The 27,458-nt window shown below is 41.4% G+C and overlaps 2 protein-coding genes across 12 annotated transcripts in view; one reads left to right on the forward strand and one right to left on the reverse strand.

Moving 5' to 3' along the window:
* TMEM204 (transmembrane protein 204) overlaps positions 1 to 17,041 on the reverse strand; it is a 29,642-nt gene extending 12,601 nt beyond the window's left edge. The window contains exons 1-2 of the mRNA XM_005442466.3: positions 15,957 to 17,041; positions 1,243 to 1,398 (exon numbers count right to left, since the gene is read on the reverse strand). Of these exons, the coding sequence (XP_005442523.1) occupies positions 1,243 to 1,398; positions 15,957 to 16,236 (436 nt within the window). The 5' untranslated portion in view covers positions 16,237 to 17,041. The remainder of the gene's footprint in view (positions 1 to 1,242; positions 1,399 to 15,956) is intronic.
* IFT140 (intraflagellar transport 140) overlaps positions 1 to 27,458 on the forward strand; it is an 85,969-nt gene that overhangs the window by 50,198 nt on the left and 8,313 nt on the right. For 7 of the 11 annotated variants that reach the window (XM_055708475.1, XM_055708479.1, XM_055708481.1 and 4 more), the window contains 2 exons: positions 21,247 to 21,330; positions 26,465 to 26,642. In XM_055708475.1, the coding sequence (XP_055564450.1) occupies positions 21,247 to 21,330; positions 26,465 to 26,642 (262 nt within the window). The remainder of the gene's footprint in view (positions 1 to 21,246; positions 21,331 to 26,464; positions 26,643 to 27,458) is intronic. The other 4 variants (XM_055708482.1, XM_055708483.1, XM_027810061.2 and 1 more) reach the window with 1 other exon arrangement.

The raw sequence follows: 27,458 nt of genomic DNA on the forward strand, positions 1-27,458 counted from the left end.
ATAGGAGGGAGTGAGAATAAAGCAGGCATCACACAGATGACCAGGGAGAGCTATCCAGAAGGTATCCAGAATTTCAAAGACCATGATGTATATGAAGAGGCTGTAGGGAGGTCCTGTTATGGCAAGGCTATATATTTGTCTCTTGGTAGCATGACTGATGCTTGAGGGTCTCACTGCACATGGAAGCTGGATCAGATGCTTTGAGAGTTACAGAACCTCTGCAGTCTTCTCCTCTTGCTCAGATTTCAGGTTCATCATCCTTAATGGGTGTTTAATGCTGTGAGGACCATATTTAAATGACCTAGGCCAAATTCTGATGATTCCGATCTTGCAGCAGTGTAAACCCAAGGTCTCAGTAGGCTTATACCATTCTGAATATTCTGAGTTTTTAAGATTTAAATTAAGATTTTAAACAAAATGGTGTTACTTCATTATAACCTGCTGTTTACATTAATAATAGTGATGATATATTTTTAATCTGATCTTGTAAGCAGCTTGAACGTTATACTCCATTAATGACAGTTTCATGCATGGATATTTTATAGGATTTGATTCTTGGTGTAATGAATACTGAGTGACTTAATGTAGTAAAGAAAGGTATTATTACAGAATGTTTACAGTTTGTTGCCACCACTGTTAATATGGAATTATGATAAAATCATTTCTTCCTTTCCTCATTCATTTCTGTATACAGTCTGTACATGCGAATTACTGTGGGAATTTTATTTATAATAGTCAGTGTTAGGAATTTACTTCAGCTGTCTTTGCTGGATTGCAGGTGTATTTGTCTATCAGCATCCAGCTGAGGAGTCATTGAGTAAATTTCAGTTTGGTAAAAGCAAAAAAAATCCTGTTTCAGCAAGACTTCAAAAATTTCCTCGGCCATTCTGCTCTGCTTTCAAACAGTTCCTTTGGTATGTTTTGTCCCACTAAATTGTGGGATTACATTGCATCCAGTTTATTTCTTTCATGTTTGCCTTCCTGACTTCATAGGAAATAATAAAGGCTTGTTTTTCTTGGTTGGCAGAAAACTCATTCTGATATATCCAAGATAAAAGCTTCTATTCATGTACTGCAGAATCTCACGGGGAGAGCTTTTAAGAGACAATGAGCTTACTTTTTGATTTAGACCTTTTTGCTATTCATTGTCACTTGAAAGATTTATAAAGTAAGAAACTCTTTTCCCACCTGGATTTAATAGAGCCTAAGTATTTTTCCATCAGTAAAAAGAAGTGGACTTACTGGCAAGTTGGAACACAGCAGCTATGGCCTCCTCCCACCACTGGGTATCCTGAGAAATGATAGGTAGCTCCATCAGGCCCAGGACGAAGATGAGCTGGCCAGCAGTCAGAGCAACAGTGGCGATGAGGTTACAAGCACGCATCATGTCAAACTGCACTAGGGAAACATAAGAAATAAGCATAAAGTTAAAGTGATATAAAATTGGGAAAAATAAAATACTGGCTGAGCCAGGTATGTAAAATTTGTCAGTCCATAGAAAATGATTCTTGGACACTATTCCTACTCCTAGTAGTCCCTTGCTTTAACTGCATTCCCTGTAGTCTGATTAAGGCAAGATTTTATTTAGGATGTGTATGGAGTCTTTCCTGTAGTTATACAGCATCCTATAAGTATTGCTTCAGTGCAAAACAATCTTGTATGAAACAATCAGCTAACTTCCAAGGATGGCCCACAGTGCCATTCTTTGTAAAAGAATTAAGGGATATGTTTAGATCAACTGCCCTCGGCCTTATGGGTGATTTTAAGTTCCCAGGCGTCAACTGAGAATATTGTATGGTGGACACAAACAGGTCCAGGAAATTTTTGAAGCACGCTGAAGATAACTTCTTGGCGCAGGTACTGGGGGAGCCAACTAGGAAAGGTGCCCTCCCAGGTTTGTAGTTTGTGAACAGAGAGGGACTGGTGGGTAAAGTGGTTGTTGGTGGCTGGTTTAGTCACAGTGACCACGAAGTAGCCAAGTTTCAAAACATTGGCTTCAAAACTTCAGTGCTGGATGTGGGGAGAGCAGACTTTGGGCTGCTGAACAGCTAGTCAGCAAGGTCCTCTGGGAATCCGCTTTAGAAGGTATTGGGATCCATGAGTGCTCGCTACTTTTTAAGAGTGCAGGAGCAGGCAATTCCAGATTGTCAAGAGTCATGCAGGCGGGGCAGAAAGCTGGCTTGGCTAGGCAGGGATCTTATTCTAGAACTTAGACAGAAAGGGAAAGTGTATGGCCAAAGAAGCAAGGACAGGTGCTATGGGAGGACCGCAGGGATGCTGTTTGCCACTGTAGGGAGAAAATTTGTGCAGCCCAAAGCTTGATTAGAGTTCAAGCTGGCTAGCACTGTGAAGGACAACAAAAAGAGCTTTTAAAAAAACATGTTACAGCAAAAGGAGGATCTGATGGAACATTAGTCTGTTCCTTGATGAGGTCAGTCACCTCACAAACAGGGACATAGACAAAGCAGAGGCATTTAATGCCTTCTTCACTTCTGTCTTTAACACCGATGATAGGCCCTGGGACCCCAGAGCCTTGTGTTGGAAGACTGTGACTGGGGGGGTGATAAACTCCCAGCCAGCCCTGAACTTGTCTGAGACTTGCTGCTCCAGCTGGATGTGCATAAATCTACGGGCCCCGACGGGATTCATCCCAGGGTACCGAAAGAGCTGGCCACTGGAATCACGGGAACTCTCTCAATTATTTTTCAATGGTCTTGGGAGTCTGGAGAGGTCCTCGTCAACTGGAAGCTGCCAAACGCTGTCCCAGTTTTCAAGACTGGTCAGAAGGAAGACCCTGGCAACTACAGTCCTGTCAGTCTCAGTTCAGTGCCTGGTAAAATTGTGGAGAAGGTTATTCTGGGAGTTACTGAAAAACACTTGAGAGACAACACAGTCATTGGTCACCGTCAGCACAGATTAACGAGGGGAAGGTCCTGCTTAACCAGCTTAATGTCTTTTTATGACAAGGTCAGCCATCTAGTTGACCAAAGGAAGCCAGTAGATGTGGTGGGTTTGGGACTGTAGCAAAGCTTTTGAATACCGTCTCTCCCAGTGTCCTGGGTAAACTGTCCAGCACGTGGCCAGACACGTCCGTAACGTGCTGGGAGAGCAACGGCCCAATGGATCGGGCTGGGAACATTACAGTAAATGAGGTTACATCAGGCCGGTGCCCGGTCACCAGTGGGGTTCCTCAGGCCTCAATTTTAGGGCCAATTCTCTTTAATGCTTTTATAAATTATCTGGATGCAGGAATCAAAGGTACATTAAGTAAGTTTGCTGGTGATACTAAACTAGGAGGAGCTGTGACCTCCCTCAAGGGCAGAGAGGCCTTAGAGAGAGATCTGAATAGGCGAGAGCTGGGCCATCACCAAGCATATGAAATCCAAGAAGGGCGAGTGGCACGTTCTCCACCTGGGATGGGGTAATCCTGGTTATGCATCCAAAATGGGGGGCGAGAGGTTGGAGAGCAGCCCCATGGAAAGAGATCTGGGGGTCTGGGTTGATGGCAAGTTGAATATGAGCCAGCAGTGTGCCCCAGCAGCCAAAAGGGCCAGGCGTGCCCTGGGGTGTGTTCAGCACAGCACAGGTAGCTGGTCGAGGGAGGGGACTGTCCCACTCCCCACTGCCCTGGTGCAGCCCCCCCTCCAGCACTGTGTGCAGTTTTGGTTGCCTCAGTACAAGAAGGGCATCAGCCTCCAAGAGTGTGTCCAGGGGAGCATGGCCAGGATGGTGAAAAGCCTCAAAAGCAAGGCTTGACAAGCAGCGGCTGAGGTCACTTGGCTTGTTCAGCTTGGAGAAGAGGAGGCTGAGGGGTGCCCTCATGGCAGCCTGCACCTCCCTCAAGGGGGGCAACGGCAGGGGAGATGCTGGTCTCCTCTCACTGGTGACCAGTGATAGAACACGAGGAAATGGGATGAAGCTGCCTCCAGGGAAGCACAGATTGGACACTGAGAAAAGGTTCTTCGCTGAGAGGGTGCTTGGTCCCTAGAACAGTCTTCCCAGGGAAGCGGTTGTGGCCCCAAGCCTGCCAGAATTCAAGGAGCACCTAAAGGATGCTTCTTAGTGGTATAGTTGATTTTTAGGTAGTCTGCAAGGAGCAGGCAGTTGGACTTTGGTCGTTATGGGTCCCCTCCAACTCAAGATATTCTATCATTTGGTATGAAATATAGAAAACAAACACAGAAATTATTACAGGCAGATCTCTGTAGTCTTGACTAGAGACCTGATTAAAATGTGTCTCGGCTGGCTACTGGGAGATGAATGGAATATATTCATTGCAAAGTTGGGTGCTTTTAGTCAGGCTTTTTTCCTACTTTTCCTGTTAACCTGATGGATGTCCTGTTTTCATCCTTTTCCTTCCTCTCTAGCAAAAGGTGCGATTTGTAAATATCATTGTGCCAGTTCAACTTCTTGTGCTAGTATGTCATTGCTACTCCGAAACAGAAGCAGCTTAGTGTTTCAGTTGGCTTATATGAGAAAAAGAAAGGCTCTGGACATGAGTATTCTTAACTGGTTATAAGTTTAGCAGGTGCACTGCCTACCATAATTTGATTCCTGATCTTCCAAGGAGACTGCTAGGAAGTGCAGAAAACAAAACTTGATACAAACAAGCAAGAGTAAACTTCACTGGGGTAATCATTGAGTTTGTTCTACTTTTCTGAGTTATAAAAATGAGTTTACCCTTTATTTCCCCCTCATATGTCATCTTTAGCTTTCAGCACTCTAAATAACAACTCATGATTTAATTAAAATTTAATATAATATTCTATCATATATGAAAAAGTTAGTTAAGAACTGTAGTCCATTAAACTTTTTCACATTGCTATCTTCTTAACATTTTATTCATACTTAGTATTTTGGCTTTTCCTAGTGAGTTAATCTGTGACGGAAGAGGAAAATTATTCCACTCAAAAAAAGAGTTTGTTTCATTTGATCGTGTTTATCTTTCAAAGTTGTCCTTTCTAGCACCGGGAGCATTTAGATCTCTTGCTGTGTTGAATGCTTACAGGTCATGAAACATGTTGGCTAATAACAGAATCACATTCAGATGTCTGAGTTTTGTAAATATCAGTAAAACTTTGAGCATTTGGACTGTTCTTCTGGTTTTCAATGTAAATGGACTTCATAATACTTTGAGGACCAGTGCTTGCTGAAGAGATATTAATGACTTTCAAAGGAGAAGCGTACTAAGTAAAGAGCAGACTTGCAGCTATTATTATTACTGTAATTTGTCAACAGAGCTATCTGTAATGTTAAATTAAAAAACAGCTATAATAAATTCTGTTGCCTTGTTTGTATATAGTATGCATGAACTTTTTTTTTTTTTAAAAAAAGCCTCTGTTGTTATATACTCTCTAAATGTCTGAAGCTTATCCCAGAAATACATTCTACCCCTTGACATAGGAAGAAAGACCGAATTTTTGCCTTCACTGTTATTCAGACTTCTTTTAAACACTTAACTGTGTTATAAATTCTTTTGGCTTTGCCACAGATGGTATTATATCTAGCATACTAAGAATGGTAAGTTTATGACTGTGACTCAATTGAATTCCAAAAGAATTTGTAATAATTTAGTCTTCATTCAAACTCCATTCTAACTTGCAGTAGTAACTCTATTCTTCTTGCAGTAGAGCTTGTTAATTGTATTCAGCCTGAAAGTGCCACTCTGCAGAAGACTGTGCTTGCTTACTCATAGCCGTTGTAACTTTGAGTGTTGTCAGCTCAGCGCATGGCAATTCTGTTGTACACACACAACCCTAAGCTGAGCTCCTGTGACGTGAAACCTACTACCCCAAAAGGTGGTAGTTGTGGAAAGCAGCTCTGGCCTCCTTTTATTGAGGGCAACCAATGGACAACACTGATCAAGAGTGTGCAATTTCAAAGCATTTCTTCAGAGCCTGTACCCAAAGATGTTGAAGATGTAAATCATGTTGAGGAAGGCCAAGCCACAAAGCTGTCTTCCTGCTCAATCCAGGAATAAATATTTCTCATCTCTTATAAAATTATCTGCCCTATAGTTTTTGTAAGAGCTGTGAAATTTAGTGTTTACTTCTGTGCTCTTTTACTCTGTCTGTTGCTATTTTAAATTATTTGTAAACCAGAAACTCCTCAGTAGCCAGCTTCAGTCCATTCTGATGTGTTTTCTATAGATTTTATAATTAGTATAAATTTAGGATCATCTGTTCAACCATTTCAAACGTTTCTGCTTAATTTACAGTAGCCATGACCCTGTTCTACCTTTCTGTGGCCATTGCAGACTTCATCAACTTTTGCAGAATTATTTGTTTAGCCACAATTTGTAACACAAGTTCATAATGGTTATAACGTTTGCATAATTACTGGTGGCATTTGTGTTAACGTTTTGCTTCTAGAATCTATTGTTGAAGACTGTCATGACATGTATTTTGAATGTCCCACTTTTTTTGTTTTGAACTCATTATTGTTAATGTCACATGTCTCCTGAAGTTTAACTGTGAAAGGAGTTTCCTTATAGCTAAGAGGTGGATACTTCCAGCAGAACAGAACTGGGCACTGCAGAAGGTGTTTATTCCTTTGTGCATGTCTGACATAGGTGAAGGAGGGAGGGCAATCCAGAATACATCTCTGCTTTATACATACCTTTCCTTCATCTCCCTTAAGATGCAACTTTGCTGTTGAGAACTGGAAAGGGGTAGACACTGAATGGCTTCAAAACTCTGCTCTAAGCGGCTGTTGTTCAATATAAAATGCCAGTCTCTGGCTTTTTCTTTCTGGAAGCCCATCTTGATCCCAGTTTACTGTGAGAAGTAGTTAAGTCATGGGCAGGGTATCCAGCTGGGTCTGCTGTACAGCTGGGGGTACTGGCTAATGAATTCTGCTTTGTTTAAAACACAGTGATCAGTCAAGGGTCAAAACCCAAACTCCAGGGATGAGACCAATTCAAATTCCTTGTTGTTTCGCTCACTTCCTAGACCAGATGCATCCATCTGGGTTAGAAATGTTGATTTGATTTTGTTATTTGCAAGCAGCAATTTTGGTTTGTTATGTTCTGTGGTAGCCCAGGACTATTTGCACTTTGCAGAAATAGGTTATCCATATTGGGGAGTAATTTGCAGTGTTTTGGGATAATGTGGAAGGATGATCTCACTGAAAAATCAGATTATGCTAATTACTTAAAACGTGAGAGTTTCTTCTACTTTTCTGTCTGCACATAGGGAAAAAACAATCATAAGTGGGAATTTAAGCTTTTTAGTGATTAAAGCACAGAGTGTGTATGAAGGAAACTAAATGGCCCAAGATATTTTAGTATTTGTTTAAAACATCCCCTGAGAAACACCACTTTCGGTGAACAAAAATTTTAATGCAAACTTCAGTCCAGCTTCTGTAACTCATTAAATCATCAGCCCTGGGGAGAGTCTAGTGACCACATGTTTACTCACTGTATAGGAACAGTACTGACTCCCAGCATCTCACTGCGGCTTCACCATTCCCTGCCGATCATCTAAGCTGCAGGAGCTGACTCTGAGCATGCTGTTATCACATCCCTGCTGTGGGACACAAAACATGTTACATCTAAAAAATGCTATTTAAACTTTGTAATTAGGTGGACAGGTATTCATTATGCTTAGCTGAAGGATAGTGCCACCTTAGGCTGCTGCTAAGTTGCTTACATCTGTCAGTCTATCCATACTTGAAATCTCCTGAAAAATTTTGCTTGTTTCTATGGATTGTTTTGGTGTTAAACAACTGCTTTAGCTGTGTTTAACTTCAGTTTTCTTTTAACCAAAAGTTACCCTTTTAGGTTATTGATTTTAAAATTTATTCCAGCCAACTGGAGTTCTGAGTGTAATACCTTTTCATCGTTGACTTGCTTTTTAAACGTTACTCGGTTGTTAACCCTTTTTCTCTGTCAATGTAAAACAGCAGACTTCATAGGAGGAGTTTAATGGTTGCTATGTTTGTGATGAAAGAAATTTTTAAAAAAGTATTATATCAGTGCTCTTTCCTTGCTATAGTTTTTGGGTTTATTTATTGATTACTTATTCAGTGAATTACTGAGTATGAGTTCTGAGATGTACTTGATAGTCTTCATAAATGCTAAATGTTCATATGTGACTTTATTCTGGAAAGGAGGATAAATGGTTGCATTTCTGAAATGGAAATTTCTAAATAATTATGGATGGAACTAGTAATGCTTCTTACGCTTAAGTTGCTTTACTTATTTTTGTAAGAACCTGTTTTCAGTTGCTTGTAACTTTGCTAGACTGCATTTTCTTAGGCTGGGTGTCTGCAGGCTGAGATCATATTCTGCTGTAAAAATTTAATCTAAGTAGGTCAGTAATTAGATTTTTCTCTGATACAATCAAGAGCCTCTGAGTACATGGTTTTCCTCTGGAACCTGACATTTTGCTGAGGTGTTCCCCTGAGATAAGGGATGCATCTCCTGCTGGTCCATTAATATTCACTCCAGTAAGTAATTTGATAAGTCCTTGTGACACTGCCTTAAGAGAACCGTAGCTGACAACCAAATCCTTTGAAAGCCCAGCAGTGCTAGGCATGTTCGTCACATCATGGCTCTGTTGTCACAGAGCAGTGAATATGCCACAGTATTGGCTACACTCTTGGCATGTGTTCATCCAGCCACTGTGGTACCAGACACTGAAGAGCAGAGAGCAAAGAGTTCATTCTGTCCAAGCACCTCACTGCAGGGCTCTGCTGAACTCCACTTCTCATTCCTGCCTCAGTTACTAAGCCATTTGGAAAATAATAGTTATGCTTCTGCATTAACTTAAAAGTTTGAAGCCTGCCCGTGGTTGAGGTTGGGCTTAGTGTGTGGGTTTGTAGAGCAGAGTTCTACTTTTTCAGCCTTTTGGAATAATTTTTAAAATCCACATTATAAGGACTTTAGAAATGCAAAGCCAAGCATCCAGACAATGGGAAAAGCCAGAAAAGTACACTGTCACCTAAATGGGCTTAGACTGTTTTTTCGTAGCGCTTTGTGAAAAAGCTGAAGTGGTGCTATTCAGACTGGCTCTCTGTTTGACTTCTGTCTTGCTAACTCTTACTAATGGTTTTGCTATTAACAAAGTTGAGTTCCAGCCTGGAGAACTGAATTCCATATTAATAAATAATTTTTAAAAAGCCTTCTTTATAATTCTACAAAAAAAAAATCCACTTTAGCCAAACTTTTGGCAACCAGTTGTGTGTTCCCCTTGTTTCAGATGTCAGCATTGTCAGCAAGGAGCAGATCTGCAGAAACAGTCTCTACAGCTGACATGGAAGTCAGCTGGAGCTGTGCCTTGAATATCAAGATCACTATGAAAATGCATAGTACAATTATGCTTCATTTTAAAACATAGGAGATTCAGCACTTTACTGTTAAAGTAGTTAAGAGATAATAAAGACAATAAATAGAATCACATCTCCCAAACTTGTGTTCTATTTATGAAGTCTGGACTTTTAATTTTTTCTGCTGATTTAAATTTGTGGTATTTCTTTCGTTAACCTCTTGAGCTGTTTTTTGGAGTATGAATTAGAAAATACATTGAAACACTTCAAAGGTATTTGTTAAACAAGCTGAAACAAATGCTAGCAGCTTGTAAGGGCACCTTTGCATGACTGTGGGAAGAGTTAATTAAAGCACTGCCTCTTTGAAAATGATATTTTCATGGTCTGGATGTACACTAACTTCTTCGAAGTGAAACAGATCTGAATCTAGTTTTTTTTCTTTATTGGTTTGTACCCTTTCCACATTATGATGTTGTCTGCATGTCTTACTGTAACGACAAGACTTCATCCTGACAAGGAAAGTCTCTCCCTCTCTTTTCTTTTTCAGTCTCTGTGAGCAGCCATGCAGCTTTCAGCTACAAGCTCAATACATTCTGTTGCTGGATGGATATCTTAAAAATGAGAGCAGTCACATAATTTGCTTAGTTTCATCTCCTGGGTGGCTTTCTGGAGTATGCAATTTATGCTTTTTCATTTAAAAACAGTAATTAAAAAAAAAAGAGGCGGAGGGAGGAGAAACCAGTCTATTTCAGCACAACTAAAAGAATGTGCTGATGTGACAAACTGGTGAAATCTTCCATCCCTTTAGGTATTTTGGAACTTTATGATTGAGCTTATTTGAGTGTGAAACTTCATATTTGAATATTTAGTTTAAAAGGCTTACAGATGTTATTTGGGGAGAGAAGACTGGTGGTTTGTTTTTTTAACAGCTTCAAGTAGTTACTTTTGGAGTGAAGACATAGCTACATCAACTATTTTCAACATAAGCAAGTACTTACCGTTAAATGACGGGGATCTTTCAAACTCAACATCGAGAACCCTTTTATATAGTCACCTATTTGAACAGACTGTAGATAGTTCCTGTTGGGATGTTAGTTGTCTACATGTTATGGTTTGCCTGTTGATAACCATCAGTAGGATGTTCTGTGTTCGTGCATTTAATCTGAAATTTTCAAAAACTCCATAGCCATTTTCACTCTTAATGCTATATTTGAATTTAGAGTCTCAATAGTGAGAGTAATCAAACATTATTTTTCAGGATAATAGTTTTGTGCAATGCATGGGAAGGTACTCTATTGAAACATATATTAGGTTCATTTTCCTGTCCTGAATCCCGAAAAGTTTTGAACTTTTCCAAAGTAACTACACAGCATAGTAAAATCCACATCAAAATGAGCCTTCACTCTAATTTGGAGAGTCAAACCTCTTACAGTTCCCCTCCACTGGCCTCTACTGTTAAATTGGTAATTTCACTTATTTATATATTGATCATATTGCAGATGTTAAGAGGGGAAGTCACAAGCCCTGGGGAGCTGCCAGCTGTCTGCCCTGCCTCCATCTCTGTGTCACAACCTGAGCAATTTACCAGGCAATCATGTACATAATAGGTTTTGGGCTTTTTTTTTTTTAATCTGATGGTAGTTCCTGTCATCTCCAAATGCAGCTGGCCTCCTTTTTTGATCTGCATATATTGAAAAAGCAACATGTGTCTACAGCATGCTCAGCTGCTTGACTCAGTCTGGCTTCCATCCAGCCAAATTTCAGAGAGTTTTGTGGACATGGGAGATTTGTGAGAATACAGTGGTTATGGGCACTCAAGTGAACTATTGCCTCTGCAAGCAAGTATTGTCCTTACTCCCACACTGAGAAGCATCGTGCCTTAGCCACCGCATTTCATAGTGTACATGTGTTTGCATAAATCATACATTTAAGGTGTTTGTATTTGGTCTCTCTGGCAGCCATGTAGCTGTTCATGATACCGTGCCTCTCCCTGGCACTGGTTACACCTCCTTGTAAGAACTTGTGAGGACAATTAACAATGGGTATCTTGCTCTGGGCATCTGTAGATGATACATGCTTCCCACTGTTGGGATTTTTGTTGTGTCTTCTGGAACCCTAAAGAACTGAGCAAGGTTTTTATATCTTTTAAGCCCCTCCCTATTCCTGCATATCCACATTGTTCATAATGTTCTTTAGACAACAAGGGACAGACTGTGACCTCGGCTAATGAATAAATCAGCTCCATCTGTCCACCCAGAGATAGCCTTGTAGCACAGCAGGACGTAAGGGCATATTTGTACTGCACAGTGCGGTTAAAAATAGCTAAGCTGATTCCAAGTAATCTGGTGTGTTCACACAGTGCAATGCAGTATTACTGGCCAGGTATTGGGCCGGGATGTAGGTAACAAGGGCTTTGTGTATGTCTGGTTTGCTCTGAGAGGGCATCACTCGTGGTGTAACTACGTGGTCTTGCTACTCAAGGTAGCTTGTGTGACCCTGTGTGACACTGCATCGCTCGATATGCTGTGTCTGCTCATGCATTAAGTGGGCACAAAGCTGAGTATTGAGTACTCAAGACATGCTGTCTTACCCAAGATCTTACTAAGTGTATGCTTCTGCTACATGTGGTCTTTTTTTGAAGGGTTAAGAGATGCAGACAAAAGAATAATCTTTGTACATTTTTAATACATAATACATAAATTTGTAAATTTTGCTACAGCTCTGGAACTGCATAACCTTTGGCAAATTCCTTTGCTCTCATTGAGATGAGAGTTAGGCTGCCTGGCTAGGTTTCCTTAAAGTGTTTTGAAGAGGGGATGTACCGTGAGTTCTTGGTGAAGCCTTTAAGTTTGTGTCGTCTAGTGGTTTGTCCATGTTAGAAAAGCTTTGACAGTTGTCCTTGTAACTGGGCTCTGATTCTCAGCATAAGCAAAGATTTCAGATCTGATAGTTAGCTGCCACTGAAAGGAGCTATTCTTACCCGTCCTAACACTTGCGTCACTCAGCTTGTGCTAGAAGCAGTACCTGTTGGTCTCCTGCTACCACTGCTTAATCTAACAGAAAAATAACCACACAAAAAACGCATCCCCGCCCCAAACCTTCTACTCCAACCCTGGCTGTTTTCTTGCTGTGCTGCTGGTCATTTGAACTGTCTCACAGAAGCTTTTCAGCGTCACAGATGGCTGAAAGAAAGGTGCAGGACTGCACAGTGAGAAGAGAAATGAAGAAGCTGATAAAGACAAATAGAAGGGCCTGAGATCTCCCCCTTCCAGGAGCAGTGAGGACAGGAGCTTGAAGAACAGAGCTGAGGGGTTTTATCCTAGGACCAAAGTAATCCATGTTTCTTGTGTTGTGCCTTACTGAAATAGTTCGCATTGAGATGCTTTGTTTCCATATAGTATTTTTTAATACCGTTTACTCCTGTCCCTGGATTTCTTTTTTCCCCCATTTCTAATCTTTTTTTTTGTCTCTTACAATCTCTCTGCTACAGTATCTGCAATCTCTCCTTGTCATTTATGTCACTTGGTATTTATACCAGTGGTCCTTTACTGACACTTTAATACCCTTGATGCGGTGTTTACGTTGCAGGATTTGAATGCAAAATACCTTAGTTTTCCCCTTGCTCCAGTGGTTTGTGTTGCAGTGAAATAATTCACACAGGTGTCCTGGTAGCGGGGAATTGGATCAGAGAGGTATTTGGTATGGAATTTGACTTTGCATTTTCAGAGAGGCTTTTGGCAGACATGCTCTATCATATCGACTCTTCCTGTTCGTTCCCTGTGCGGTCTTTAGACAGATCATTTACTGTGACTTTCACCCGAAATACGCAAAGCTTCAATTATTATTTGTTTCAATTTCATGTAGTTTAAGCTCATGCAAATCCTGACACAATGAGCTACTTCCATAATTTTTCTTGCAAATCATTTTGCTTGTCTTGCAAATTGTTTTGTTTGAGCTGTGTATGCAATGAGGGGAAAAAACACCTCAGCTTTATCATGTCCCCTGAAGAGGAGCTTTGCCAATGATTTCAGTGGAAGAAAAAGCAGGCAGTGAAAGTCAGTGAAAAATAAGTTTTAAGAATGTGCTCCCCTCTGCCAGTGAGCGAGCCTGCTTATAGTAGTGCATTTAGTTGGCTGTTACTTATATAGTACTTGTACAGAAGTCATCAGTATATGGAAAAGCAAATTCTCAAAGGATTTACAGTTTTTCTGTTGAACTGTGAGACAAATAACTCGCTCTCTCCCCAATATGTATGTGTTTATATTTTTTTAATATCTGCAAGATTGTGGCCTTTTTTGCACTGCTATTGCAAGAACATATTTTGTGTTTATTGTTCTACAAATGGTATCCAAAATACTACATGGGTAACTCTTATTGAGGAAGGAATTCCTGTGTTCAGAAAGTTATCTTTATATGTATGCACATACATACACACATATTTGTGATTTATCCGCAGCTGGCAGATGAGGACTGCCATACATATTACTAAAATAACGTGATTTGTTATTAGACAAATAGACAAATGTGACAAAAACATGGATGGAGAATCAGGCTCATATTGACTATGTGTACAATCCGTGGGAACATTTGTCTTAAAAATGTGCAACAGATTTGTTTCCTACTTAGTTTGTCATGGCACAGCTGTGGAGATGAGATTTTCTTTTAAATGCTTTATAAAGATTCAGAATTGGCCTTTTGCTTATTATTTGCTTGCAGATTAAATAATGAATGGATGCTTTATTCCTATACCAATTGAGTCACTGGGCTTTAAAGTCCTCCTTTAAATTAGGATTTTTAAGAGTGCTTTGTCAGAGAATGCTTCTGGGGATTTGATCATACTATAATTATTAACTTGAAATTTAATGTTTTCCTATCACATTTATCTTCTATTTGACATAAGAAATTGCTGCCCATACAATTTTGCCATGAAACAGATACATCTGTGCCAGTCTTTATAGCACCTCCCATCTTCTGACCTGTGCACAGCAAGAAATAAAAGTTTGTGTGTTTAGAGTGCTGCAGGAGCCAAATTCAATATGCCAGAGCTCATTCTAGCTGTTAAATATAGAACACCTACTTTTAAAATTCAGGAACGGTATGCATGTTTCTCAAGTTAGAACATGGCTTATAAATATTTATTGGGGCAGTGATCCCTCTGATGAAGTTGCAGGTACACATCAAGGACCTTTTTCAATGGTCTAATCTGTTTTATAATGGTTTGTAATTACAAAAGTTCTTTCAGTTAAAAACTAATGTGAAGTTAGGTTTAGGGCTTTATAATGGTTTAGAAGTTTTTTGTTTGTGACTTATGCAGCTTTAATATCAGCAAATGTGCAAAAAATATTGCCTCGCAATTTTGTTGGAAAACGTGATAGGGAATGGGTCCACATTAAAGCATTTTCTTAAAAGAAATTCCTCTTATATTTGTTTGGTTTTGTCTCCAGAGGGATATAAGAGACTTTGAGGAGGAGCAGAGCATTTTGTTCTTTCTCCGCATTTCAAACCATGAATAAAAATCTATCTGAAATTACTTAGTATTAGTAATGCTACTGTCCTTCAGAAGCATCAGAGCTGTGTATGAGCACTGTCAAAATCTCTGGGAAATCCTACTGTCTGTCAAGGCATGAACTTACAGACGTTTCTTCTGTTAAATTCAGTTCCTTGAAGGATGCAGTTGATCTGACTGACTGACCGGCCCCCGAGGCTCTGCTGCTCCCAGCCCTCGCCCCCCAGCAGCTTGCCCGGCTGCCTGCCCCCAAGCCAGCTGCTGGAAGCAGAGGCTTTCCGTGGAGCAAACCTCTTGGAACCACAGCTAGCTGTGGTCACAGCTGTCGTGTCAGAGATGACCACAGGTACTCCAAGCACAGTTCTGCACTAGTTTCTTAATGAGAGCAAGGTCACATCATTAACGTGAATATGATAAGGTGCACTTTTTGATTATTCTGCTTTATAATTCTCAACATTGGCTTACAGAGTTTCATTATACAAAATTTTTTAACTAGCTCAGTTTAAGCTATATGCATTCTTCAGATCCCCTGAGTCTGTGAATTTGCAAAATCAGAAAACCACCTTGCTTAATGATTTCCATGCTCCCCAAGTAATATACTAATTGTGTTTTTTCACCAAGAAGAATAGTTGCATACATTAAGGCCTGTCTCAGTTTTACATGTTTTTACCAAAACTGTTTCTGTCTTTTCTGCTCCTGGCACTTCCAACAAAAGTAGACAGAAGGGAGAAATAACTTAGCATGGCATCTAAATACTTTGTTTCTTTTTTTCCAAAAATTTTATGGTATTCAGAGCAACTACAGTTGGTGTTTAATGTATTGAGAAGGAAGGAATATGCTTATAGCAGGACCCCAAGAGGGAAGAGCGAGCGGCCAATGTCTCAAAGCTTTAGGCTAACATTGCACAGATTATTTTTTCAAAGTGTATCGTTCTGTACATTGTATAAACCAGCACTATATAGATTACTTTTAGGGTGGGAGGAGAAGGAGTTCAGTCCATCACTGTTGGACATAATTATTCTTATTTTTCCAAATGAATTTGTTTGGGGATGAATGTTAAGAGATGTTTAGAATCAGATGGTTCATAGTGATTTCAGGATTAGGCTATAAATCTCCTGGGGACCAGGTATACCATATCAATTGTAACCTAGTGTAAACAGAGAAGACAAGAGATTGAACTTACATTTGACAGTGCTGCGTGACTCCTGGAACCCAGCTGACTCGGAACCCCAGCCCAGGGCTTCACACTCGCGCTCCTCCCCTTGCCCATGCCTGGCACTTGTGCTTGCACCTCCTCTGCTCTTCTCTGCCAGCCAGCACATCTTCCAGAGCCCCACGCTACGTTTACGCCCATCCTCCAGGGTCTGGTATACCCAGTTGGGAGTAAAGGCAGCCGCATTGTTAAGAATAAGCGAGACCAGGGCTACCAACACAGCTGTGGCTACCAGTTTCTGGACAGTCATATCTGACTGTCACCTTGCTGCCAGTCTCTATTTGCAGAAGACACGAGGTTTCAATCAGCTGCAGCACATTGAAATTGGACTTGAATCAGAGGCAGCTTCGCTTGGATGTTACGAAGGGCTAGAGGACATCACCGTTCATTCTCAAAGTCAATTCCAGAGGTGTTTCTGATCAAGGAAATGCAAATTTTGTGAGGTAGGTAGGAGAATTCCATAAAATAAGAACACAAAGAAGCTTTCTTAGGTCCTTCCCAGCTTTGGCTTATCCACCTTCTTGCACTTTAATAAGTAATGCCAGTCCTGTGATGAACTGAACGATAGGGAGGTCCATTCCTTGTGACACAAGGTGAATCCAGAAAGACTCCAGTCTCAAGGCAGGAGAGCCAGGGCTGTTGCAGGGGCAGAGGTGGAGATGCTCACCAGCAGTGTCCTAAGCGTGCCGGGTCCTCCGAGTCAATCAGTGCTGCTCTGAAAGCCTTTTTCGTGGGTGCGAACTTCAGTATATCCCGCAAACTGTGACAAATGTCATTCTCTCAAAGCCAAGCCGATCTGGAGGTGAATGCTATCATCCCAGAGGAGCTCTGCAAGTTCGGTGTATCTTGAAGTTTGCTCTGCCGTATCGTGTCCCTCTCTGAAGATCCGAGCTGTGGGTGCAGGGACGGGAGAACAGCCACTGCTGTGAGGAAAAGCCCCCCCCACCTCTCCACGAAGAGGAAATGGCTGTTTTTGTGGCTGTTTTTGGTGAGCCTCAGGGCGTAGTCGGCTGCAACAAACAGAGCCACTGCCACAGCAGTCAAACATTAACAGGATGTGTTTCCTGAAAGGAAAAGACTATGGAGACTTCTAAAGTTGTACCTCCTCCCCTCCCCGTCTCACTCCTCCTCCCCTCCCAGCAGCACAGAGCAGGGCTGCGAGGACCAGGCTGCACATCGCAGGGGAGCCCAGGGAGCAAATCACACGTCCTCTTGAAAAGTAAAAAAAGAATTCCCCAGCCTCAACCCTCGGAGCATCAGGTGTGCAGAAATGGATTGAGGAGAGGGATTTTGAAATGCTTTTTACTGAAAGAAAAGCAATATTGGGGTTAGATGTTGAATAGTGTGACAAGAGCAATGGAGGGGCGTCCACCGATGTCTCCCTTCCTCTCTGCAACCCTGGAAGGAAGCATGGCAGATAAATAAGAAATATAAAATCTTGAGATTCTTAACTTGATAGACAAAGGAATTTGGGGGTCTCTGAAAAGGCAGTTGCAGGTTACAACGTGAATGAAGCTGAAAATCGCTGCATTGCAACTGGGTTGGCACAGCCCCGAGCCTCACGTCCCGCTTTGCTGTGAACGCTGGTGGCTGTGCAGTGCCTCTGAGAAGGCTGGCCACCTCCCGGCAGTGCCCAGAGGCTGGAAAAGCTTCTGCAAGTTGCTTAATGTAGTGCCTCTGTTCACCATCCAGTATAGAATCAACTACCACACAGCAAGCCAGGACCGCAGCACTGGTGCTGCAAAAGCTGCAAGGAAAGCAGCTCTAATAAACAGGTTAAGAAAGTTCTGGAGGACGTTTCCAACAGTCCTTGAACATGGATGTTTCCAGAGGAGGCTTGCAGAGAGCAGCTCTCCATGTAGTCCTGCTGCGGCTGGCAGCTTCTCCTGCCCCTTGGGGTCTTATTGCTGTGGTTATGCCCTTCCTTGAGCTGAGCTGAGCCTGTCAAAATTCTTTAGGCTGAGAAAATACTGTAGAAGGTGTAGTATTAAATAGTATATTGTGAAATGAAGGTGTAACGTTCCGTCAGGAGCCTGGAGAGGGAGTAGTGAGAAGTCGTGGCAGGAGTACCGGCATCACCGCACAGCCTGCACCTGAGATGTTGGCACAAGAGTTCACAGGGGTGTAATTAATAGAATTAGGTGAGAAACTGTTTTGATTTTATAGCAGCTCTATCTTACTAGCTAAGTTATTTGGCCCTTAATCGACAGGTTCATACTGACCCAATACACATAGACAAACTGGAAATTTTTTGAAAGGCAACGTTTTATTTTCTAAGACTTCTTGTGGAGAGGAGCGGAAAATATTTCAGTGAAGTTCATATGCCCCTATAATTAGTTTTCAGCTATTGGAATTGAATGTACAAATCTGGTTATGAACTCACCCCTTCCTTAGTGCACTTGATTCATTTTTAATCCTTAAATGGATTGAACTTTGAGCATCTTAGTACTTTGACAGCGGTATGGCATCTTTTCCTCCTTTTTCCTGTGATTGGTCATGTTTCCATACATCCCTGGTTTTAGAAGTTTCAGTATAAATAACACGCTGGTGTCTGCCATTCTTCAAAGACATTTCCTAACAACTGTATTTTCATATTTTATAAGCCAGGATTATTTGTTACTGTTTTAAGCCTGTGATTGAGCAGCAAGGCAGATGATGTTCATACACAGATAGTGTCAGGAGAGATTTACCTTTAGGGAAAAATCTCTTCTACCCAATCGTACACCTGCTTCTGCCCCCTCCTGTCTTTGATTTTTGTGATTTGTTGAAGTCTGAGTATGTATTTTCAGAAGGGCACAGACTTTCTTTACATGTTACATGCAAAAAAAAAGAAAAAAAAGCAATTGTATTTCACAAAGACTGAACAAATCAGTCTAATAATTTAAAGCATAGTCACATCTCTTCCTCTTTTCACGCCAGTTATTTGGTGTGAGAATATTCAACCTCTTTTTTGAATTCCATCAACATGAAAAATAAATTATATTCTTCCTAAGTTATATTTCTCTTTGAGTGCCAAAGGCACCAGGTGATCAGCATCAGGTGATCATCACAGCATTAGTTTTGTGGTTTGAGATCTATGATACTTGAGAAATTCTTCATGTTACATATGCAAATCTGTGCGAGTCAATGAGTTTACATTTAAGGCAGCTTTCCCAGAGGAAAAAAAAATATCTCATTCTCTCTCCCAAATTGCCTGTTGTTGTGGCTGCAGGTGTGTGGGTGGCTATGCAGTGAGTTGCAGCTGGGAAGAGATGCAGGTGAGTCAAATAGATCGTTTCACTGCCACATCAAACACAGGAGATGGTGCTGGGACTGGTGACAGAGTTGGCCTTAGATCAGGTGCTTTGTCCTTCTAGCTGTGGTGGGGTGGTCATCTCAGAAGAGGCTGCATGGCTTCAAGCCCGTGTGGTCTCTCTCTGGATGGGGACTGCCGCATCACAAACGATTTCAGACTTTTAGTTTTTGCGATGATGGAATTTGTTCTGGGAACCCTGATCGCAGCTTACAGAGCAGGAAGGACAACAGTGCAGCGCTCTTCAGCCCACCCAGGTAACACACCAGTACGGACAGTATCTGAGCAGCAGCGCAAGGTAGCAGTAATTGCTGTTGGCTGCAGTAATTCAGCAAGCATGTGATGACTTTTTCCCATGGCAAAATTTCTGGTGGGTGTTCTTGTCTGGAAGTAGCTGTTTGCTCTTTTTTTCTATGCTAGAGAGTAGTTCTAGTGGTAGGTTCAGTTACTCCATCAAATTTGCAGAGCAGCTTATAAAGCATTTTGGGTGTTTCTGGGTGATAAATCAGTTATGTAAATGTAATTAGACTTTCAGAATCTTAATAATTTAGATTATATCAGATAAATAGTTGCTTCCATGCTGAATTTATCTATTTACTATGTAACAAATTCTGCTTACAGTTGCTTATGTGGAGCATAATATTTTTTTCTGTTATTTTTTAGTAGGCAAATGGCTTTTTATCATTCTATTCAACTAATACCAATATTTAAAGATGTAAAATTGGGGAATTCCTCAAATAAGTAGATCACTTCAAGTCAAAATTAAATAAGTTTTGCAAAGATCTGGTAAATTTTCCTATCCTCATACTGAAAGGGCACAGTTGTTAATTTTTGTTACAGTTTTAACCAAATGGTTCTTGTTGGTGTATTCACAGTCAGACATTTTCTATCTTCACTCAGAGATCTTGCACTTCCAGTACAAAACAGTCTGGGAATCCCTCTGATCCTTTAAAAAAGAAAAAAAAACATCGATCACCTTAATGAACACTTCTCTACTGTTAAGTGTGCAGCAGTATATTAAATTGCAGTACTTACTGCATTCCTTAGGACACAAGAGTTTTGTTTGATAAAATTCACAGTGAACAATAACCTGGTGCTGATTTCATCAGGGCAAGTTTGGAACAGACAAAGCTATGTATTTAATATGATATTATAGATACTATTCTGTAAAGCTTTTATTGCTTTATCAAATATTCTGTATCTGCCAGGGAAGAGGTTTTTTGGAATCATCTAGACAGCTTTCAGTGTTTTGATCATACATGAAAAATGCCTGACACATTTCCTGGAGAAACACTCGTTTAATATGATTAAAGCTATCAACAATCTAATTGAATTGTTGCAGCTTTTAATGCATTATTTAGTTCCTTGTTATCTTTTACTCCCACTAAAAAGGCATAACCAGAATCCGAAAAATGTGTTTTAAAATCATCTAACATAATCTAGCTACATCAAATAAAACTTCATTTTTTCAAGTCCTGAGTTTTTTCTTGGTTACAAGAGAACAGACAGTAAGCCACCAATTTTGACATTATAACTATTTATTTTGCAGTGGTTTGAAGATAAGATCGGTGTCCATTTTTATAGGTGTGTTCAAAATTTTACATAGTACTTCTAAATGATCAGCTTTTCATTCCTGCTAACCTTAGTTGTCATGTAGTTTGTCTCATTCTGACTGTGTCCAAGCCCTCTTTAGTCGTTATGGTCTACAGCTGATGCTTTTATCCTGTGACCAGTCTACCAAATCACATTGATGTAAAATTGCTCATAAATGAATGAACTGGTCAGAATCACCCACTGTTGTACATTTAAGCCAGATGACGTGCTAACGCTTTTTTTAAAGGGGTGGAAGGTGCAACTTTTAAGTTGCTGACATCCAGGCAAGGTATTAACATTTGAAAAATAGGAATAGATGTTGCTAATTTTCCTTGAGAAGCAGCACCTGCTTTGTCGCATCCTTTTCCTTTCCAGTGAAGACGCCCCCGAGCAGCACGTAGGCAGCGGGTGGAGGCTGGGAAGGGTGCCCCGTGCCAGCCCTGTCATGTTTACTTCAGGGTGAGTCTCCCAGCAAACGCTTTGCACCAGGACGGTACAGCTGCAGTGGTCCCAGTTGGATGAGCTGCTGAGAATCTGCTTTGAATTTCTCATACAGTTTATTTTGTCGTAGGGAAGTGAAGCTTCCTCGTCCCCACTTGTGGGTTGGCAAATGCTCTCCCCCGTGCTGGATTTATTTATTTCCGTTTTTGACAGCCCAGGCTGTGCCTGAGGCGCGAGGGGACACCCACTGGTCCGGGTAGATGTATGCATTAGGGAAATAATATTATTATGTCCTTAATGTGTATTATTATTATGATATACTATCTATCATATAATGTTACAGGGGTGTAATAATATGTAGTTATATATAATAGTGTTACTGTATCTGATATTAGTGTTATAGATATTGTACCTTATATTGGTGTTTCCCTTTGCATTATGAAGTAGTCTTTTAAAGCAGAATGCTCAGGGTCCTGTTCAACAAACTGGGGCCCAAATTGGAAAGAGAGATTCCTTTTTTTCTCCTGACCAAGTTATTTGGAGGCAAGAGACGGAACATATGTTCATTTTCCAAATATACCCCATTAAACAGAGGGAGAGAGATTTTGTAGTGAGATGCTTCAGACATATAATTCTCCAGCAATTCTAAATAATACTCCATTTACTGGATTTTTTTTTTTCTACACTTTCATGCAGAATGGGCGATGAAAATATATAGGAACAGAAGGGTTTGTAAAATCAGACTGTTAGATACTATAAACATAGTTCCATGGAAAAACAGATGCAAAACATCGGATATAAAGGAAGAAAAACTTTTTCATCAAATACATGGTAAAGCTTGTGTCCGGTCTTAAGAGGCATCAAAGTTTACTTTTCTCATCCATAGCACTACTGATGCGGCCTGAAGCCTGGGGAGTTCGGGGTGCAGCAGCAGATCATTTATTCACGTGCTTCACGGGGAGGTGTTGCTCCCCGGCGTGCTCGGGGAGCGTATTCCCATGGCTCTGCTCGTGCTGGTGCTGTGTCTGGTCTTCATTAAGTTTCCAGCTTCGTCTGATGAAGTACAGATGCAAGCAGCTTTCCAGGGGGAGAAAAGGAGGAAGAGAAGGAGGGGAAGAACAGGAAATTCCCAGAGCATGAGCTGGGGGCAGGTTAAAACATTACTTGGTATTTTATATGTGACAGTGGGGCCAGACCTGGAAAGAAGAGTTGCTGGCTTTTAAGGATGCAAGGACAGTTTGTCTTTCTCGCTACACTAACAACTATTGAGAGAGAAGCCATGGTTTGCCTGGGATTTAAGTGAGCCTGTTTTGTGCCTCCTGTTTCTTGGTCCTTAACAAGACCTACATTAATTTGCCTGCATTCCTCAGGGACAGCAAAACGGATGGGCAGGACTGTTGCTCTGGTGCGGGAGGCGTCTGCCTGCCAGGGAGGTTGTGCCATCCCAAGGCCAAGGCTGGTCTTCTTGAGACACAGAGAAATGTGGAAGCCTGTTGCTGGTGCTTCCCAGATTGTTCTCTTCTCTAAACCCATCCCTTGCCTGCAGGCCTGCCTGCTCCTGCCAGCAAGCCTGTTGGGTGCCTCGAGCTGAACAGTTTGCAAGGGAAATCTCTGATGAAGAATTTGCTGTTATAAAACGTATCTGCTCTTTCTGATCAGCCATGGTGTGGAGAGGCTGGAGGTGTCTCTTACGGGTAAAGGTAAAACTGAGATTCTGGCTAAAAGTCCCCATGTCTTTCTGCAAAGGAGCTGTGATGATTTAGCATGGTCCGTGTCGTTGCCCAGCGGGGGCTCGGTCACGGTGCTCTGTGGTGGTCAACAGCTGTGCAGTTTGTGCCTGTGTTAGGCAGTGAGACTTTCTGTGGTGTGTGCTATTGAATTTTTGTCAAGTGCTTTGGATCTTTTGCACTTCACAGGTTGGTAGTACTCTGGTACCTTTCTAGTTTTTAAATAAGATACAATAAACCACATATTAAACTAATAAATACAAATATATTAATAAGCATATAATATACGCATATGAAGACTGTCTTTGCCAGCAAATAGTACATTGCTGTGTCAGAAATACCTGCAGACCTTAGCAGCAGTATATGGAGTGCCATGCAAAACTGAATGGTCTCTCGAAGCAGAAACAGTTTTCCAATATTTTGCTGCAGGAAGAACATTGAAATAATACATGTATGTGCCTTATCAGAGCAGTTTCCTTCTTGTGAGGGAAATGTCCACGGGAGAGAACCAGCGTCTGCTGCAGCTCCACATTGACCAGGGGAGAAGGTTTGGCTGTGGGTTCTCCCCCGTGCAGCTGCTAACAAAGCCCTCCTTAGCTCTAGTGGGAGAATGGGAACTGCTCTGTGCAGAGCAGGGCCGGTTCATTAGATAAAACATTCCTTCAAGTGCTTCTGGGGGGTGGAGGCAGGAGAAGGGATGGTCAGAGGGAGGCAACATGCTCACATAGCCGCTTGTGCTGCTCTTGGCCTCTCTCTTGGTCTTTGTGCTGGTTAAGTTTGCGCAAGCACTGCTCTACCATGAACACTTCCAAGTTCAGCATCTTTGGTCTGGTTTGACCACAGTGCTGAATTCTGGTGTGTGCTCACCACCTGCTCAGCTGGGACTGTCGGGAAGGCAGTGCTTGCCAAAGTAAAACTGAATGCAGAGTACATCAACTGGAGATGTTTCTTCCTCTGTATTTGTTGCACCCAAGTGGTACCCCCGCTGCTGGAGCCCCTTGGATTAGTTTTACAAATAGTTTGGAGTGGAGGAGAAAGAAGTGGGATGGCCAGAGATCCAGCTCCTCAGGGCAGAGGTACATTTGGGTGGTCCAATGTGTATGGCTGGCATGGGTGCTGAGGTGGCCCGCAGGCAGGCTGTGCGTGCAGCAGCATCTCCCACCGAGTTTTGAAGTTGGCAGGAGCTGTTGCCATTCAGGAAAGCATAATGCAGCTGATAGATGATGAGTAGCATCTTCTAAGTCCTGGTGTGTGTCTCTGCATACTGTTATCTTTTAACTTTGTACTTTAAAACACACTGTTCTGTTTCCTTTCAAAAGTTTCCACTCCCTGTAGTCTAAATCAGATTTCTCATCTGTTTATCTGTTCAAGCCCATGAAATCTCATCTTCTTGCACTGAGAGAATTGCAGGCTGTCAAAGCTCTGAAAAATAAAGATTTTGATTTCCTTTCAGTAATTTGCCATTAGTCAGTTTGACAAATCGCAGCACAGACGTGCATTCCTTCACCCAGAGTGAAACGGCTTTTGGCAACTTCTTCTGGCATGCTACAGACTTTGGAAAATATTTCTTTTCCTTGTGTGCAGTGAAGCATAGCCGTGCACATGCACCCCAAGATTTTGCATCTTTTACTAATGACAGAACTCACTGTGCACCTTGATCAAAGCAGGTGACCATATCTAACACAACCTAAATGTACTTTAAAGGTATTTTCCTGCTCTTTCTAGTTCTAGATACAGGCAGTGGCTGGAATAAAAGGGAAGCCAATTCCAATTTTTCAAAAATTAGGAAGATCGCATCTTCTGCTGATACAAAGTCAGCATTTCTATATTGAGTGACAATGCATAGACTTACAAAAACCTCACCGCTAGATCCTTCTGAGTGTAAGGTCTTTCCAGTTCAGAAATTACTGTGTTCTGTTTCAATGTTCCTTTTGGCTTCCCAGTGGGGGGGACTCGGATGTGTCAGAGCAGAGCATGAGAGGAGGCTGCATTTGAACCACATTCAGCACGGACATGCAGATGTAAGAAATTCAGTAAAATATTCAGACGTGTATTTTTGCTTTACTAAACAAGCAGAACATCTGAAATTTCCCCCTGAATTATCGCTTCTGATCCTATTTTATTTTCTCTAGACTGTTTGGCCTTAATGAAGTTTGTCACATACATTGATCACTACCTGGAAACATTATTCCAGTTGTAGTTGCAAATAAAAAATGCTGTAATTGTAAAGTAACTTGGGAAAAGCATTTTTTGTTTGCTTTTCTTTATTGTTTGTGTTTGACAGCACATTGTGTCTCATCTGCTTTGCTGCTTCCCGGTTAGTCACTTTTCCCTATTTGTGCCGGGCTTTCCCACAGCAACTGGGAAGAGAAAAACATTTTAATCATAGGAAAACTGGAAGGGGATTTGCTTGCAGATGGAGGAGCTGAAGTGTCATTCAACTTTTTTTGTTTGTTTGTTTTTGTTTTCTTCTTCTATCATCTAGACACTTATTTTGTGTTGTGGTGGTATGTGAGAACTGTATGGACCATACCTCCGCTGAGGTTCACACACTGAAAAAAACCCATATTTTGAATGTGTGTGGTTTCTATTAGTCAAACATATTGCATTTTATTCTGAAGAGCCTCAAATGCAAACAGAATCTATGAATACCTTTGCACGTCACCTCATGTAATGGTCAACTGTGTTATGGTTCTCCTGTTGAGCAATGCTGCCTGCTGAGACCTGATGTTGCAGCATGGGAGCGTGGTGCTCAACTAGTCCCTGCCCTTTGTCTTGGCACAGGATTTGGCAACGTTCAGCATAAGCTCTTAGCCCTGAGTTCTCATCCTGAGCATTGCAAAGTTTTTCTTTGTGCCATTTTTTTATGCAACTTTTAAATTAGAACATGATAGTTTGCTCGGTTGTTTCCTACGCATCATTCCCTGTTACTGAGCGCAACTATTAGGCTCCTAATAGATGTTGCATATTTGAACTATGCAAGACAGTTTGAGTGTAAGGTTTATGTGTACAAGACTTTTCCCATAATTTTTCTTTTGAAATCTGAACATTGACGTGGGGGAATTGTGAATGTCTATATGTTGCAGCTACAGCAAGAAGCACAGTGATTGGTGCATGATCAATGTTTATACACGTGCAAACGTAACTGCTTTTGTTTAGACGTTGGTGTAAAACAAAACCTGCCAACCAGATTTCCTTAAGGCTGTGGGCATTCAGCTCCAGAACTGAGCTTTATGTCCGAGGCCTATTTCTGTTCCTCTCCAATCTTTGCACAGCAACTGGAGTCTCTGTCACATCCAGCAAGTGTCCAATATACTAATGGTTTTCTTTTTCATGCTCCTTTTCCCTTGCATCTTACCTGCTCAGTACCCAAGCCTTAAAGGTGACACCGTAACAGCTCTCCTCTTCTTTCCCATTTCTCACAGTGAGGCTGTCTGGGAGAACATGGCTCGCATGTGCGTGAAGACTCAGAGGCTCGATGTGGCCAAAATTTGCCTTGGAAACATGGGTCACGCAAGAGGAGCCAAGGCATTGAGGGAGGCTGAACAAGAACCAGAGCAGGAGGCCAGAGTGGCCGTGCTGGCCATTCAGCTGGGCATGCTGGTAAGCCTGCTGACTGTATGCATCCCAGAATATCCACCCTGCTTAACTAGGGACAAAAAAGAGAAACTAACAATTTGTTAAAATTTTGTAAAACATGTTATGGTGCAGAAAGGTTGGAGGGGGAGTTAAATGTATTGCCAGGTTTCCAAGGAGCAGTGAAGAATAGTTTTGGCAATTATTTTCCTAGAGTTGAGTGTTTATCCTGGGGAAATAGGCATCTCCTTCAGCAGTGCACAATTCCTGCGTGACGCTGATAGGGGCTTTCCCTGAACTCCAGAGGCTCAGCAGTTACCCCAAGCCCTTTTAATGTTTCTCAAAAGAGTAGATGAGAATGAGAATGGCAGAATCTGATGCCTGGAAATAAGAATACCAGGAGCCATGGCTGCCTAAGGGTATAGCTAATTAATTTGCCTGTTTCCTTAACTGCTGTACAGAATTTATATGGGAGTTTTACTCCCATGTGAAAAATTGCTGAGTGAAGGAAGCTGCTGGCTGAATGAAGGAAACATCTTTTAAGGATGGTTTATGTGTGAAACATTAAACAGAAAAACTGTTTTCTTGGGGATTAGTTCTTCCAAGCTTAATCATTCTGTGTTTGACGGGATTAAAAAAAGGGTGCACTTTAAGTGTTCCAGCTAGAATGTTTCAACAAACATATTTTAATGTCCAGTATGGGAAATGCAAGTTCCCTTTTGACGTGTTTGTTTGTAGAGTGAAAGGCTAAAACTGTTCTGCCAGAGAGTAAGGGCTTGCTTAAGGCATTTAAACAGTCTAGGCAAAATTGGTGTTTCCTGTGGGAATGGAGAGCTGTGGCAA

This window comes from Falco cherrug, chromosome 4, assembly GCF_023634085.1.
Source record: "Falco cherrug isolate bFalChe1 chromosome 4, bFalChe1.pri, whole genome shotgun sequence".
Classification (NCBI taxonomy): Eukaryota; Metazoa; Chordata; class Aves; order Falconiformes; family Falconidae; genus Falco; species Falco cherrug.